General features: G+C 40.3%; 1 protein-coding gene across 2 annotated transcripts in view; it reads right to left on the reverse strand.

Moving 5' to 3' along the window:
• Window positions 1-1,494: 1,494 nt before the first annotated feature.
• Window positions 1,495-16,195, reverse strand: part of LOC133515778 (SET and MYND domain-containing protein 4) — a 31,458-nt gene continuing 16,757 nt past the window's right edge. For both annotated transcript variants that reach the window (XM_061848400.1, XM_061848450.1), the window contains 6 exons: window positions 15,856-16,109; window positions 15,222-15,360; window positions 12,994-13,195; window positions 11,381-11,596; window positions 10,244-10,394; window positions 1,495-3,670 (listed from right to left, as the gene is read on the reverse strand). In XM_061848400.1, the coding sequence (XP_061704384.1) occupies window positions 3,458-3,670; window positions 10,244-10,394; window positions 11,381-11,596; window positions 12,994-13,195; window positions 15,222-15,360; window positions 15,856-16,109 (1,175 nt within the window). In that variant the 3' untranslated portion in view covers window positions 1,495-3,457. The remainder of the gene's footprint in view (window positions 3,671-10,243; window positions 10,395-11,380; window positions 11,597-12,993; window positions 13,196-15,221; window positions 15,361-15,855; window positions 16,110-16,195) is intronic.

Genomic DNA, 16,195 nt, shown 5'->3' on the forward strand with positions numbered 1-16,195 from the left:
TAAAATTAGTTTTGACGTTTGACAGAAAGTAGAAACTATTAATAAGAGTTTGTATACTACACTGAAAAACACCGATTCAGTACAGAACTTGAACCGATTCAGTACAGAACTTTTTTGGAAGGAAGTACCTACCGCCTGGAAAATTTTGATATTTAGGCAAGTACACGGAAAAAACAGTTATGTTAAATTTACAGATAATTTGTAAATTTTACAGAGATATGTGTTAAATTTACAGATTTCTCTGTTAATTTTACAAATTATCTGTAAATTTAACATAACTGTTTTTTCCGTGTAGTAGGCAATGTTTGGTCTATAACTAGAAAAAAAATTAGAGGTGTCACGACTTCACAGCTACATTAAAAAAAAAGTTTATTTTTTTGTCTTATTATTCCTTTTTTCAAAATGATAACTGCTATTCGTTTTTTGAGTAGGTATCAATGCATATCTAGCTGAAAGATATAATTTTAAAATTTTAAGCAAATCGTTTGAATATATCCCGAAATTATAATATATTAAAGGAAAAACTTCAAAAACTAATAAGTCAAAAACTGTCACTAGTAGAATGTTGATCAAATGTTGATACTTAGCATAAATATCCTTCACCATCAGAGGTACTCACAAAAAATCCCCGAGTAAAATTGATTTAAGGGCCGACTTACTATGGGAACCCGACTATAGCCTTTTATAGAACCACTAAAATCATTACATAATTCGGTTTAAAGAATCTTTATTGTCTAAGAAATTGTAGAAATTTCACTTAAAGACAACTTATAAATAGGTAACTTCAAAGGTTCAAAGGTTTTTATTGTATGTAGGAATCAGGTTACATTGTAGGTCGAATATACAATTGCATTATTCAGCAAAGAATATAATACTCACTAGGGCCAAGAGCCACTAAAGTGGTCGTGTGCTGTCGTGCCTACCACGCCAAAGACCACTAAAGAGGTCATGGCAGACGCTGTCAAAGCAATTTTACTGTTGACCAACTGTTGACAGATAAGGTTTAACCTTTTCCACGCCAAAGACCACTAAAACGGTCGTCTGTCGTGCCCGCGACGCCAATGACCATTAAAAAGGCTATGGCGGACGTTGTCAAAGCGACTTTCCTACTGTCAGTTAAGCTTCATATTCGCTCTTCACCAGTTAACTTTTTGGCGTCCATCGCATTTCTTCACACGTGTGGAAAAACGTTGAAAAGGTTAAATTCGTTTCTCAATAATTGACATATTGGCGTGTATGCCACATTTTGATGCGAGGGAGAGAGCGTTGAAAAGGTTAAAGTGCGCTTTCTTTTATTACTGTTACTTATTACGTCATTTTGCAATGTTAATCTGGTAAATGCTACAATAAAAGGCCAGTTCCAACACAAAATGTCTTTTATTTTACAATAAAACATAAAAATCAACATCAAGGTAACAATACGAAATAACATGATAATATCAAATTCATAATTTTCATGGGAACAACGACTAGGTTAAATCATATTATACAAAGTCTATTAACTCAAAAAATTATTCTTTCAAGTAGGCCTCAAGGGCTCTTTTACAAGTCAATACATTTATGTTTATATCATATTATTGTCATGAAAAGTATATAGCAACATTTATAAATACAACAGCCAATACCTGGGTAATTTACATTGCAATAATCTTTTAAAATAAATAATTACTACAATATAACAGAGATGTATAGTCTCTTTAGTATAAACTAGACAACCTACATTTATGTAGCGTCAAATAAATAGTTCGAAATTCATTATGGTTTTACCATGCCGCTAAATACGAACTATTTAAAAATTTTAGAACAAAGGATCAAGAACATAAGATGGAATATATTGGTAGATTAAGCAAGCTACCATCATCATCAAAACCTCTGTCTACTCTGTCTGTTACTCCTCATATCATCACGAGTTGCTGGTCTACTAAAAGTCTTGAAAAACTTTAGCTGCAGCTCTTAGTCTTCAGAGATGTGTATCGTGAAGTCTGGCAAACATCATCATGACCTGAGAGACGCCACGGCCCGGGCTGTCAGCACCGCTGCTTTCTGGGCATCCTCGACACGAGAGAAGAAGAACAGAAATAAGAGGAAGAAGAAGTAGTAGTAGATGAAGAAAAAACATCATCATTATCTGTTGCTGATCTACTTCGCCTGTTTCTCGTCACCATCCTTCGCTTTAATAACGTGAGAGCTGCCAGCAGAAGTGAGAAGAGCCCTCAAGACTTCGTGTGCCGAAGCGAGTCGTGGCAGCGGTGTAATGGTATCGCTCTAGGGCTCGTGTTATGTTATCAAATTAAAAAAAGGGTCCTAAGCAGGCTCGGTTCTCCGAAAAAACGTAGTTAAGCTCTCATTTTAAAACGACTAGCTGAAACTTTGTACTTACAATAGGTCCATAGGTTATTAGTTTATTTAGCTTTAAATGCCATAGATAAAAAATACAGCGAATTTAAGTTTTTCAAACAAAAATTGCTTCATTTCGTTTATTTTATAAGCTGGAGTTGGTGCTCTATAATAGTATTTTATACAATCGTCACTATTGTATACAATACTTTTTCTACGAGTCAATAAAAATAATACTTTATACTAATAAAATCATACAGGTAAACAAGCCAAAAGTATGCAGCTATTTAAGATACGCGAGCAGCCTCGATACCTTCATACTCGTACGTGCCCCGGCCGCCGGGACCCGGCGGGGTGGTCAACGACACCTTCTCTTAACTCATGAGGCCCTGGTACTTTGCTCCTTGCTAAATTCAATTTTTAGACAGTTTTTCTCAATTTTGGCCACCGTAGCCTATGGAGACTAACAAGCAATGGTAAGCGGTTTTCGTAGTCTATGGGTGTTGCTATATTAAGGGATTCACATATGCGTTTATGACTTATGAAGCAATTGTTTCTACTATACAACCTAAAATAAATAATTAATTTGGGCTATCGTTTTGTTTCGTCCTCTTGACCGCGGCGAGTTGTGATTAGTCAATTTCATTATAGTTGACTAATCAGTTTCGAAATGAATATTATAGTTGAGTTGGGAGCCCATACATGAAAAGTACCCAATTACAGTTTGGTATACAAAATCTTAATTCAACCATTACAATCGACGAGTATAAAAACTGTGCAAAGTTTCATTAAAATCCAACAGGTAGTTTTAAAATGAAAATAAATCTACATTTGTATGGGAAGGTGAAATTCGGCTGAACTTGCCGGGGACTCTGTAAATGCCACTGATAGATATTTTATTAAGGATTAGACAGTTTAAGTGATTAAGGTAAAGAAGGAATAATCAATATCATATTATATATCTGTCTCACTTATTAACTGAAATCAAACTCAAATTCCACTACTTCTAAACTTGTTATCATCATCAAAACCTGTTGCTGGTCTACCCAGCCTGCATCTTGTCACCATCCTTCACATTAAATGCAAAATGAAGCCTCGTAAAGATCAACTCTCCTCAAATCTATTCCTGGCTCACTTCTACGTCTGTCTCACTCTCCTTTACTTTGACGACGTGAGAATTGCCAGCAGAAGTGAGAAGGGCCCTCAAGGCCTCGTGAGCGAGATAGGCGGATCGGCGAGGTGCGGCCGCGGTCTCGTGGTAGCGCTCTAGCGCTCCGCAGAGCACGGATTTGGCTTCGTCTACTTGCTGCTCATCCATTAGTCTGGCACCTTCCTGGAATGAAATAAGGTTCGTAACAGCAAAAATTTGGTTCCTGTTTATAAGTTCAATGTGGGAAAACCGTCTATAAACTTATTCGTTGGTTTTAACTCTGGCGTTCTATATACACTTCATTCATAGTCGATCAGTAGAGCAGGAGTGAAGCTCTTCCTTCCTGTGTCTGAGTGACGTACGAATGCAAATGCGAGACTTCTTGTCTATGAAGCCGATGGTCCCTGATGATGGTGGAATTGTATGATTAATACAGATATTTGTGACGCCCCACTAAACAAACACCTACTAACCCTACGTGTTACAGATAGCCCCCTCTGCAGAGCGTGCATGGAGGAAGAGGAGACATCCGCCCACGTCATTCTTGAATGCCCAGGGGTGGCAGAATCAGGGACCGGAAAACCCGTTCATTTGCCTTACCCGTTCGAATGGGTAACCCCTTCATATGATAAGCTAATCGTTTGGGTAACCCGTTCAACCGGTTACCCAACAATAATGATAACCCGTATTATTCAGATTAACCTAATCGTAACAAGTGGTTACCGCTTACAGGAGCTGATTCGGTTTGGGTTTTTCGTGTACTAACCGGTAACCTTTCGGTTTAGGGTAAGCCTTACCCCTCTCCCGCGCCTTTCCCCCACCGCTGCGGCACCGCGGCAGAGATGGGCATTACGTAATTGATTCGATAGGTATATTGTAACTACCGACGTAAAATACTTTTCGTTAATGTTGACTTACTATATAGATGCTTATTTGTATCCGGTTTATAATTATAACAGGTTTTAGTAAGATGGCGGCCACACACTTTGTCATAAAATCATAATTTTTAGGTTTTAGGGAGTTCCGATTTCGAAAATGATGACGATTTTGGAATCCAAGATGGCGGCCATGCAGTAAGTCATAAAAGTCGTCATATAAATCAGTTTTTAGGTTTATGGGAGTGCAGATTTAGAAAAAGATGACCATTTTGGAGTCCAAGATGGCGGCCATGCAATTTGTCATAAGAGTCTTCATGGATGTCGTTTTATAGGTTTTCGGGAGTGCGGATTTCGAAAATCATGACTATTTTGGAATCCAAGATGGCGGCCATGCAATTTGTCATAAAAGTCGTCATGGATGTCGTTTTATACGTTTTAGGGAGTGCAGATTTCGAAAAAGATGACCATTTTGGAGTCCAAGATGGTGACCATGTACAATGTCATAAAAATCGTCATGGATGTCGTTATATAGGTTTTAGGGAGTGCAGATTTCGAAAATCATGCCTATTCTGGAATCCAAGATGGCGGCCATGCAATTTGTCATAAAAGTCGTCATGGATGGAGTCCAAGATGGTGACCATGTACTATGTCATAAAAATCGTCATGTATGTCGTTTTATCGGTTTTAGGGAGTGCGGATTTCAAAAATCATGACTATTTTGGAATCCAAGATGGCGGCCATGCAATTTGTCATAAAAGTCGTCATGGATGTCGTTTTATAGGTTTTAGGGAGTGCGGATTTCGAAAATCATGACTATTTTGGAATCCAAGATGGCGGCCATGCAATTTGTCATAAAAGTCGTCATGGATGTCGTTTTATACGTTTTAGGGAGTGCAGATTTCGAAAAAGATGACCATTTTGGAGTCCAAGATGGTGACCATGTACAATGTCATAAAAATCGTCATGGATGTCGTTATATAGGTTTTAGGGAGTGCAGATTTCAAAAATCATGACTATTTTGGAATCCAAGATGGCGGCCATGCATTTGTCATAAAAGTCGTCATGGATGGAGTCCAAGATGGTGGTGACCATGTATTATGTCATAAAAATCGTCATGGATGTCGTTTTATAGGTTTTAAGGAGTGTGGATTTCGAAAATCATGACTATTTTGGAATCCAAGATGGCGGCCATGCAATTTGTCATAAAAGTCGTCATGGATGTTGTTTTATACGTTTTAGGGAGTGCAGATTTCGAAAATGATGACCATTTTGGAGTCCAAGATGGCGGCCATGCAATTTGTCATAAGAGTCTTCATGGATGTCGTTTTATAGGTTTTCGGGAGTGCGGATTTCGAAAATCATGACTATTTTGGAATCCAAGATGGCGGCCATGCAATTTGTCATAAAAGTCGTCATGGATGTCGTTTTATACGTTTTAGGGAGTGCAGATTTCGAAAAAGATGACCATTTTGGAGTCCAAGATGGTGACCATGTACAATGTCATAAAAATCGTCATGGATGTCGTTATATAGGTTTTAGGGAGTGCAGATTTTGAAAATCATGCCTATTCTGGAATCCAAGATGGCGGCCATGCAATTTGTCATAAAAGTCGTCATGGATGGAGTCCAAGATGGTGACCATGTACTATGTCATAAAAATCGTCATGTATGTCGTTTTATAGGTTTTAGGGAGTGCGGATTTCGAAAATCATGACTATTTTGGAATCCAAGATGGCGGCCATGCAATTTGTCATAAAAGTCGTCATGGATGTCGTTTTATAGGTTTTAGGGAATGCGGATTTCGAAAATCATGACTATTTTGGAATCCAAGATGGCGGCCATGCAATTTGTCATAAAAGTCGTCATGGATGTCGTTTTATACGTTTTAGGAAGTGCAGATTTCGAAAAAGATGACCATTTTGAAGTCTAAGATGGTGACCATGTACAATGTCATAAAAATCGTTATGGGTGTCGTTATATAGGTTTTAGGGAGTGCAGATTTCGAAAATCATGACTATTTTGGAGTCCAAGATGGTGACCATGTACTATGTCATAAAAATGGTCATGGATGTCGTTTTATAGGTTTTAGGGAGTGCGGATTTCGAAAATGATGAGTAATGACTATTTTCGAATCCAAGATGGAGGCCATGCAATTTGTCATAAATGTCGTCATAGATGTCGTTTTATAGGTTTTAGGGAGTGCGGATTTCGAAAATGATGACTATTTTGAAATCCAAGATGACGGCCACGTACTATTTAATAAAAGTCATCATGGATGTCGTTTTATAGGTTTTAGATTTAGAGAGTGCGGATTTCGAAAAATATGATCATTTTGGAATTCATGATGCCAACCATGAAATATGTCGAAAAAATAGTCATGGATGTCGTTGTATAGGTTTTACGGAGTGCGGATTTCGAAAATCATGACTATTTTGGAATCCAATATGGCGGCCATGCAACTTGTCATAAAAGTTGTCATGGATGTCGTTTTATAGGTTTTAGGGAATGTGGTTTTCAAAAATGATGAACCTCAACCATGTGTATCGTAGAGAACTCGTCAAGACATTTAAAATGAGCCCTAATTCGGTAGCATTATTAGTAGTTATCGATGAGTTCCGCTGACACTTTCCGATTCCACCATCAGACCTTCGTCACTATGTGTATCGTAAAGAACTCTTCAAGACATTTAAAAAGAGCCCAAACTCGATAGCATTACTAGTAGGTATCGATGAGTTCCATCGACACCTTCCCATTCCACCATCAGACCCTCGCCACCGTGTGTATCGTAAAGAACTCGTCAAGACCTTTAAAATGAGCCCAAACTCGATAGCATTACTAGTAGTTATCGATGAGTTCCACTGACACCTTCCGATTCCACTATCAGACCCTCGCCACCAAGTGTATCGTAAAGAACTCGTCAAGACCTTTAAAATGAGCCCAAACTCGATAGCACTACTAGTAGTTATCGATGAGTTCCATCAACACCTTCGGATTCCACCATCAGACTCTCGCCACCATGTGTATCGTAAAGAACTCGTGAAGACCTTTAAAATGAGCCCAAACTCGATAGCATTACTAGTAGTTATCGATGAGTTCCATCAACACCTTCGGATTCCACCATCAGACCCTCGCCACCATGTGTATCGTAAAGAACTCGTGAAGACCTTTAAAATGAGCCCAAACTCGATAGCATTACTAGTAGTTATCGATGAGTTCCACTGACACCTTCCGATTCCACTATCAGACCCTCGCCACCAAGTGTATCGTAAAGAACTCGTCAAGACCTTTAAAATGAGCCCAAACTCGATAGCACTACTAGTAGTTATCGATGAGTTCCATCAACACCTTCGGATTCCACCATCAGACTCTCGCCACCATGTGTATCGTAAAGAACTCGTCAAGACCTTTAAAATGAGCCCAAACTCGATAGCATTACTAGTAGTTATCGATGAGTTCCATCAACACCTTCCGATTCCACCATCAGACCCTTACCACCATGTGTATTGTAATGAACTCGTCAAGACATTTAAAATGAGCCCAAACTCGATAGCATTACTAGTAGGTATCGATGAGTTCCATCGACACCTTCCCATTCCACCATCAGACCCTCGCCACCGTGTGTATTGTAAAGAACTCGTCAAGACCTTTAAAATGAGCCCAAACTCGATAGCATTACTAGTAGCTATCGATGAGTTCCACTGACACCTTCCGATTCCACCATCAGACCCCTGCCACCATGTGTAACGTAAAGAACTCGTCAAGACCTTTAAAATGAGCCCAAACTCGATAGCATTACTAGTAGTTATCGATGAGTTCCACTGACACCTTCCGATTCCACTATCAGACCCTCGCCACCATGTGTATCGTAAAGAACTCGTCAAGATATTTAAATTGAGCCCAAACTCGATAGCATTACTAGTAGTTATCGATGAGTTCCATCGACACCTTCCGATTCCACCATCAGACCCTCTCCCCGATGTGTATCGTAAAGAACTCGTCAAGACCTTTAAAATGAGCCCTAACTCGATAGCATTACTAGTAGTTATCGATGAGTTCCATCGACACCTTCCGATTCCACCATCAGACCCTCTTCACCATGTGTATCGTAAAAAACTCGTCAAGACCTTTAAAATGAGCCCTAACTCGATAGCATTACTAGTAGTTATCGATGAGTTCCATCGACACCTTCCCATTCCACCATCAGACCCTCGCCACCGTGTGTATTGTAAAGAACTCGTCAAGACCTTTAAAATGAGCCCAAACTCGATAGCATTACTAGTAGCTATCGATGAGTTCCACTGACACCTTCCGATTCCACCATCAGACCCCTGCCACCATGTGTAACGTAAAGAACTCGTCAAGACCTTTAAAATGAGCCCAAACTCGATAGCATTACTAGTAGTTATCGATGAGTTCCACTGACACCTTCCGATTCCACTATCAGACCCTCGCCACCATGTGTATCGTAAAGAACTCGTCAAGATATTTAAATTGAGCCCAAACTCGATAGCATTACTAGTAGTTATCGATGAGTTCCATCGACACCTTCCGATTCCACCATCAGACCCTCTCCCCGATGTGTATTGTAAAGAACTCGTCAAGACCTTTAAAATGAGCCCTAACTCGATAGCATTACTAGTAGTTATCGATGAGTTCCATCGACACCTTCCGATTCCACCATCAGACCCTCTTCACCATGTGTATCGTAAAAAACTCGTCAAGACCTTTAAAATGAGCCCTAACTCGATAGCATTACTAGTAGTTATCGATGAGTTCCATCGACACCTTCCGATTCCACCATCAGACCCTCTTCACCATGTGTATCGTAAAAAACTCGTCAAGACCTTTAAAATGAGCCCTAACTCGATAAAATTATTAGAAGCCATTGATGAGTTCCACTGACACACGAGATGTGCACAGACAGCAAACGATAAAGAAAGTGACAATAATAGGAGTAATAGGTACTAAACAAAATATACCAAAATCAATGCAACGCCTTACCATATTAGGTAATTTGCCTTAAACCTTAGCATGTGTTTTGAAATCTACGTTGTGCGCTACTTGACTTAATGTACACTTTTGTTTGAATTAGCAATATTAGGTCGGCAAATTACAAAGCCTTTGACAAATACCGACTGCCGCCGCGCCGTGCCGCGCACTCGCACGTGCAGGTAGGGAATGGAACCGCCGTGTTTCGCGACGGGCGCTACGTTAATAGACCATATGCAGTTTACGTAAAAGCTAAAACAGCGTGTTCGTATTTAATCAGCGCTTGAAGCGATAACCCTTTCCCGGGTTTTTAATATCGGTAAGCGCTAACCTGAATTAATTCAAATAAAAGGATTAGTTTCTTAACCGGTAAGCCAATCAAAAGCTTACCGAAATGAAACGGTTTTTGGAACACAGCTTTACAATAACCCGGGTTTTTGAACGGGTTAGGGTAAGCGGGTCCGGTCCCTGGGCAGAATACCGGGCACAATACCTCGGTTCTCCGGGGTCTCTCCCAGAAGTCGTCGGCAACATCAAGGGTCTGCTAGGCTGCCTGGTAGAGTTGGGTTGGCAAGAGTAGTGCCGTCAACCCACCATCACGCAAAATAGGCGCGAATTACGACGTCGAGTTGCGGAAACCAAGCCCGCGAATACCAATACCAATACAGATATTTGTTTCTGACAATGAGTCATAAGTTTCTATTTATCTATATACGAGTACATCGTCGCCTAGTACCCATAGTACAAGCTTTGCTTAGTTTGGGGCTAAGTCATGGCCCGATCTGTGTAAGATTGTCTCCAGATATTCGTATTTATTTAATTATTATTAACTAAGGCGAATGTTAAATCCTGCATACCTAACCAAAGTGTAATGTTTGGCTGATTAATACCTGAAATAGTTTGTGACAATCTTCAATAACATCTATCCTCTTTTCAAGCGTCGTGGCGTCAAAGGAGACGCCACACGTCGAGCAGCGGGCGCCTTGCTTTGCTGTCTGGCGTGATCCTGACAGTAAGCCTGAGCATTCAGGCGTTGGACATCTGCAATTTAAATTTAATTTCTGTAACGCTCGAAATTCCTGTGGGTAGCATGTGTGTGCTACCAGTAAAAAGAACTTGAAATAGAAGTGGATTGTCAAGTAAAACTTTGTAGGTATAGTAAATTTACTGCCATCTTTTGACGCATGATTAAAACTTTTAGAACGCCATTTGACTTTGATCCTTATTTTTTCACTGATATAGGGACCGTGCGCGTTGGAGGGTCTGCCATCTTTTGGCCTGAATCGGAACAATAAACATGTAAATTTACACGTCACGTGTCTTATTGTGCATAGTAGGTTCTGCCATCTTGTGGGCCACATCGGAACAATAAACATCACATTTACGCCTCGCGTCAAAAATCTGACGGCTCCTGTGCTGCCGCCTCCTATAGTTCATGCACGCTCCCTATACTGTGTAAAATTTGTTAAATATAATATCAAAAAGTGACGCCATCTTTCCATTCGATGGCGCCATTTACGTAACTTGTAATTGCAAATGAAAATTCCTTTAACCCGCATACATATCAATGTGGTTAAGTGAAGGGGACGGACAACAATCAGCGCTGCGCAGTCAATTTCTAATGTAATGGCTGACGCAGCGTGTGCTGAACCCGTTCCTTTTTTATGTTATTGTATTTTGAAACTTATATGTTTTTTTGTGTGGGAATAAATTGATTCGTTATCTTATTCTTATTCTTAACTGTAATTTTAAATAAAATTATATTAATTAATTGTAAACGTAATTGTGAATGTAATTTTAAATTAAATTGTATTTGAAACTGTGAATATAAAAGCAGGATGTAGTTTTACATTCAATTGTATTTTAAATTGTAAATGTAATTGTAGTAAATACATTTGCATTTGTATATGATTGTAAATGTAATTTCAAATGATTTGTTAATGTAATTGCTAATGTAATTTAAACCTAATTGTAATTGCGATTGTTATTGCATTTGTAATTGTCTGGTCGGCAAAATAATAGCATACCTTAGCGGTGGGTCCCCGCTCTCCTGCATAGTGGGCCACGCGCTCGGCCGCTCGCACGCGTCGCACGCGCACGTGAACCAGTACCGCGCCGCGAGAGTGCGCCGCCGTGACGTCACGTCGCGCAGCGAGGCCGCAGGGCCGTAACACTCGGGGACTGTGGCCCCGGGGGGCAGGGGCCGAGTGCAGGCTAGGATGAGGCGACGGCCGATGAAGTATCTGAAATGTGTCCAACTGTTGTAAGCATTCCTTTGTTTTAATGCAATGAGTTAAGTTTAGTTACCGATTTGCTTGCTAGATGTCGTTGTACCGTGCGTAAAATATCCTACTTCGCGCTGTTAAGTTTATTCTTACGAAAAATTGATTAGGGCCTGTTTCAATGACTTAGTAAAGTATTGGATAGCTAATAAATAAATAAATTAAATGCCAGATAAACCTTCCTGCAAAACTTATGTTTAAGATCGTGAAATGCCAACGATGACTTTAATCATCAGATAAGTGGCAAGTAGCTTATTCAGGACTTTACTTGGACATTAATAGTTGTACCTTATTTTATTTATTACAATAAGAATGGTTTTACTTTTACAGAATTTGTAGTAAAATGCGAAGCTAACGGTCGGAAGAAAGAAAACAGGTGACATATTATAAAGGAAGTTGGAAAGAAAGAAAGATTATGGTGGAATCAAGATATGAAGGAAAAGAGGAAGATAATAGATAATGCAAAGAGAAAGGAAGAAAATAGAAAGGATTGAGGTAAATTTGAAGGAATCGAGTAAGGAACAAAGATAAAGATAGTTTATTATTCAAGTAGGCATATTACAATGCGCTTATGAACGTCAAATAAAGCTACACCGGCTCTAACCCTACACCTCTGACCCGAGAAGATTTAAATCCCTCCTAAATTAGAAGAGGGTATCCCAATATGCGACCGGCAAGAAACTCTGCGGGACATATCTTCTCAAAACATTACATCTTATATGTAATTAACATGCATTAAATAAGTTAATAACAGAAAGAGGAAAGCAATCAAATAAAATAAAGAAATGGGATGAAGTGAATTGGCCTAATATTAGAGAGAGAGTATCTTTTTCTATCCTACTGACTCCCTTAAAATTCAACATACCTAATTCTACTTCAATTTCTAGTTAGGTTAGGTTAACTTATTCCTGATAACAGCAGGAAAACAATCAATGTATGGTGAAGAGGATGAGACAGTAACACACCTTATGTGTGAATGTCACGCCCTCGCCAGACAAAGAATGAAGGACTTTGGAGCAGGCTATCTGGAAAAGGCTACCCATAAGCTCCATCATCCGGCACATGGAAATCAAGAAGTCAAAAAAGCTCTTGAGTAGCTAATGGATCTTCCCTTAGGGGGCAACTACACAAAAGATCCCTATGGGTCGCAAGGGCCCCCGAAAAGTAGAAGATAAGACAAGAATCATGGTTAAACAGCGCTTCAATAGGATATGTATGATTTCTGATATGTAGTGATGGCGATATGCTGTGGGCACGCGCTTCTCAACAATATGTCCCTCCCCTATCCCTCACCTTAATATACTCATAGCAGGTAGGCAACTCTATAAGAAAAGTACACGGAAAGACAGTCAGATTACCTGGCTACTGCGGGGAAGCAGTCGTGGTTAAACAGAGCCCCAGTAGGATATATAGCGACAGCGATATGCTGTGCGCGCGCGCCTCTGAAGAGGTGTCCCTCCCCCTTCCCGTTTCCGCTGCGCAATGTTTCAAAAACTTCGTGTGCGTTGAACTGGAGCAGCTGGAGGTTGCGTATGATCACGGCTGATACTGACCAGCGTGCTGTAAAGAAATAGATAAAGATAACCGCAGCCAAATAACACTAGAGCCTACTCATAGTGTTGTGTTACTGCCGGTGAGTAATGTTGCCAGAGCTCAACCAGGTTGCGGAGTGTTACGGTCGGCAACGCGCATATAACTCCTCTGGGGTTGCAGGCGTACATAGGCTACGGAGACTGCTTACCATCAGGCGGGCCCTATGCTTGATGGCCACCGACGAAGTATAAAAATTATTTCAGAACTTGAAAACGAGTATAGCCCACTAAGATCCAGGGAATTTTTGTGCTTTGGAATTTGGAACTTTCTTTAATTTCTATTAAAGTTCATAACTCGATTTTTTTATTGTACAGTCAGCGTCAAATAATTCGTAGCAGTCAAAGTGGCCAAATACTTGGCTACTTTGACTGCTACGAAGTATTTGACGCTGGCTGTACAAGCTTAAGAGGACAGTCATTAAATATCTGAATGGCCAAGTTGCTCAAAATAACTGCACATACACTGAAACGTTCTGACAATACTGGTGAGTCCAGATATTTAGTCGCTGCAATGTATCTAATCAAAGAAAACTTTGTAGCCACAGTACATATACTGCCATCTTTCGACACATGATTACAACTTTTAGAACGCCATTTGACTTTGATCCTTATAGGGACCGTGCGCGTTGGAGGGTCTGCCATCTTGTGGCTTGAATCGGAACCATAAACATGTACATTTACACGTCACGTGTTTTCTTGTGCATAGTAAGTGCTGCCATCTTGTGGGCTACATCGGAACAATAAACATCACATTTACGCCTCGCGCCAAAAATCTGACGGCTCCTGTGCTGCCTCCTACAGTTCATGCACGCTCCCTATTCTTTCAGTGATATGTGTTAAATATCCAAAAGTGGCGCCATCTAATAGATCATTGGCTAAAGGTATGGCGGCATCGTTTCGTACGGTATAAGGATTAAAGTCAAATCACGTTCTAAAAGTTTTAATCATGTGTCGAAAGAAGGCAGTAAATTTAGTGTGGCTAAAAAGTTTTCTTTGATAATCCACCTTTATTTCAGATTCTCCTTTATCGAATGTAAACTGTGCAGCGGTGGCAGTATGGTTCCATTTTTATCACTTGTCACTATGCCCGTCACTTTTGCGCATACATACTTGTTAGAACGTGACAGGAATGGTGACAAATGATAAAGAGTCGACCATCTTAGCCCTACGAGTACACATATAAAAAGATTAGCTTTGGTTGTCGGTCGTTCGTAATAAGATTAGTGGCCCTAAATTGTGCAGGTATTTTTTTAATAGGCTGTTTGTGAGTCCCACTGCTGGGCAAAAGCCTCTTGCCCTTGATTTCCACGATTCCCGATTTGGTGTTTCCTCCGGCCAGTTCTTCAGGGAGCTGTCCAGGTCAACTGTCAGGTATTTTACGAGATCTAAAAGAACTGCCTCATAGCCCACACCGGTATGTTGTTGTTGTCCTAAAGTACCCCAGAGGTGCAAAGGGCCTTCACAAGCTCGCGCCACGCCTTCCTATTTTCAGCTCGTCCTCTGGCCTCGCTCCAGCTCAACCCGACCGCTCGTAGCTCTTAGGACGGACCATTGCCAAGAGTGTACAGGACGCCCGGAGCCACGGCTTCCGTCCGGCGGTTTCCACGCGAAAGTTTCCCCTCTTCGAATAGTATGTCCTATCCATCTCCATTTCCGTGTCGCAATTTCTTCGTCAATGGGTGTTTGCCGGCATATACTCCATAGGTCTTCATTTCGAATGGTTTTTGGCCAGAAAACGCGAAGGATCTACCTGAGGGACTTGTTGACGAAGACCTGAAGTTTATTAGTTAGGCCTTTAGTCACTCTCCACGTTTCGCAGCCACACCGGTATATTAATACTATTCCCTAGACTGTACCTGACTGGTTAGATTTTTAGATTTATTATTTAGGAAGACTGATAAGAAGCTCTTATAATTGTCAATAGTTTTCGATGGCACATTTGTAGATGTAAATAGATGAACATGAGAATTTAAGTAGCTACCTTAAACACTTACCATTTTCCAACTCGTCAGCAGACACTGAGTTGAAGAACCCGCTTTTCACCAGGCATTCCGTCAGAAATACGGCAACGACCATTCTCTTCACGTAGTCCTCTCCAGTGCGCTGCTCGGCGTGTGTGCAAAGAGAGTATATCTACGGAAAAATGTTTATAATGTGTCTTAATCATTTCATCGGGATCGAATCTTCTCAACGGGAGTTCATTAAAGGGCAATAAAAGTGCTTCAACATTTTGATGATTTTTCTGGATAGTAAAAGTAAACAATGAGGGCTAACGCGTTTAATTTCGCCGCTAGGCGCTAGTGTAGACGGAGGTCTTTCAAAATTTTTGAGGGTTACAAGCTTTTTTATCGTGAATTTTCACTCCTTATTCATAAGGTGGTAAATATTTTTTCTTTTTTTGATTATTCATTGTAAACATTAGATGTAGTTCAATAAATGCTAGTTGTTTTAAAAGAGTACCAACCAATATATATGCAAATTTAAACAGGAAAAAAAAAAGTTTAGACTGTTTTTCTGGGCCACTATCTACAATGGCGTCAACTGGTGAGCTCAAAAACGGTAGCCGTCTGTATTTTATCATTGTGTCACGGCCTTCTTTTAAATATTTAATGTTATTCAATAATTTACCTGTGCTGTCTTCAAATCCAAATTCTCCTCATGTTCACATTTCTCCTTCTCTTCCTCCATCATCTTCAAACTCTTCTTACTCCTGTTCAGCCGTTCCTTTCGCGACTTCATCTTGGATTTCTTTCCGTCTATGTCGTCGTGAGCCAAAGGCACGTCGCCGGAGACGTGACGTGTATAGACGTCAAGTGTGCCCGAGAGACCAAGCTGCGTGACCATACGGAGGGCTATGTGACTGAGGATTGACATTCCTGAACCTAAAACAAATTGATTCACATGTTGAAAAAAGACATGTTTCTCTTCTGAACTGGGAAGTCAGATGGCAGTTGCTATACGTAATACA

This window comes from Cydia pomonella, chromosome 1, assembly GCF_033807575.1.
Source record: "Cydia pomonella isolate Wapato2018A chromosome 1, ilCydPomo1, whole genome shotgun sequence".
Classification (NCBI taxonomy): domain Eukaryota; kingdom Metazoa; phylum Arthropoda; class Insecta; order Lepidoptera; family Tortricidae; genus Cydia; species Cydia pomonella.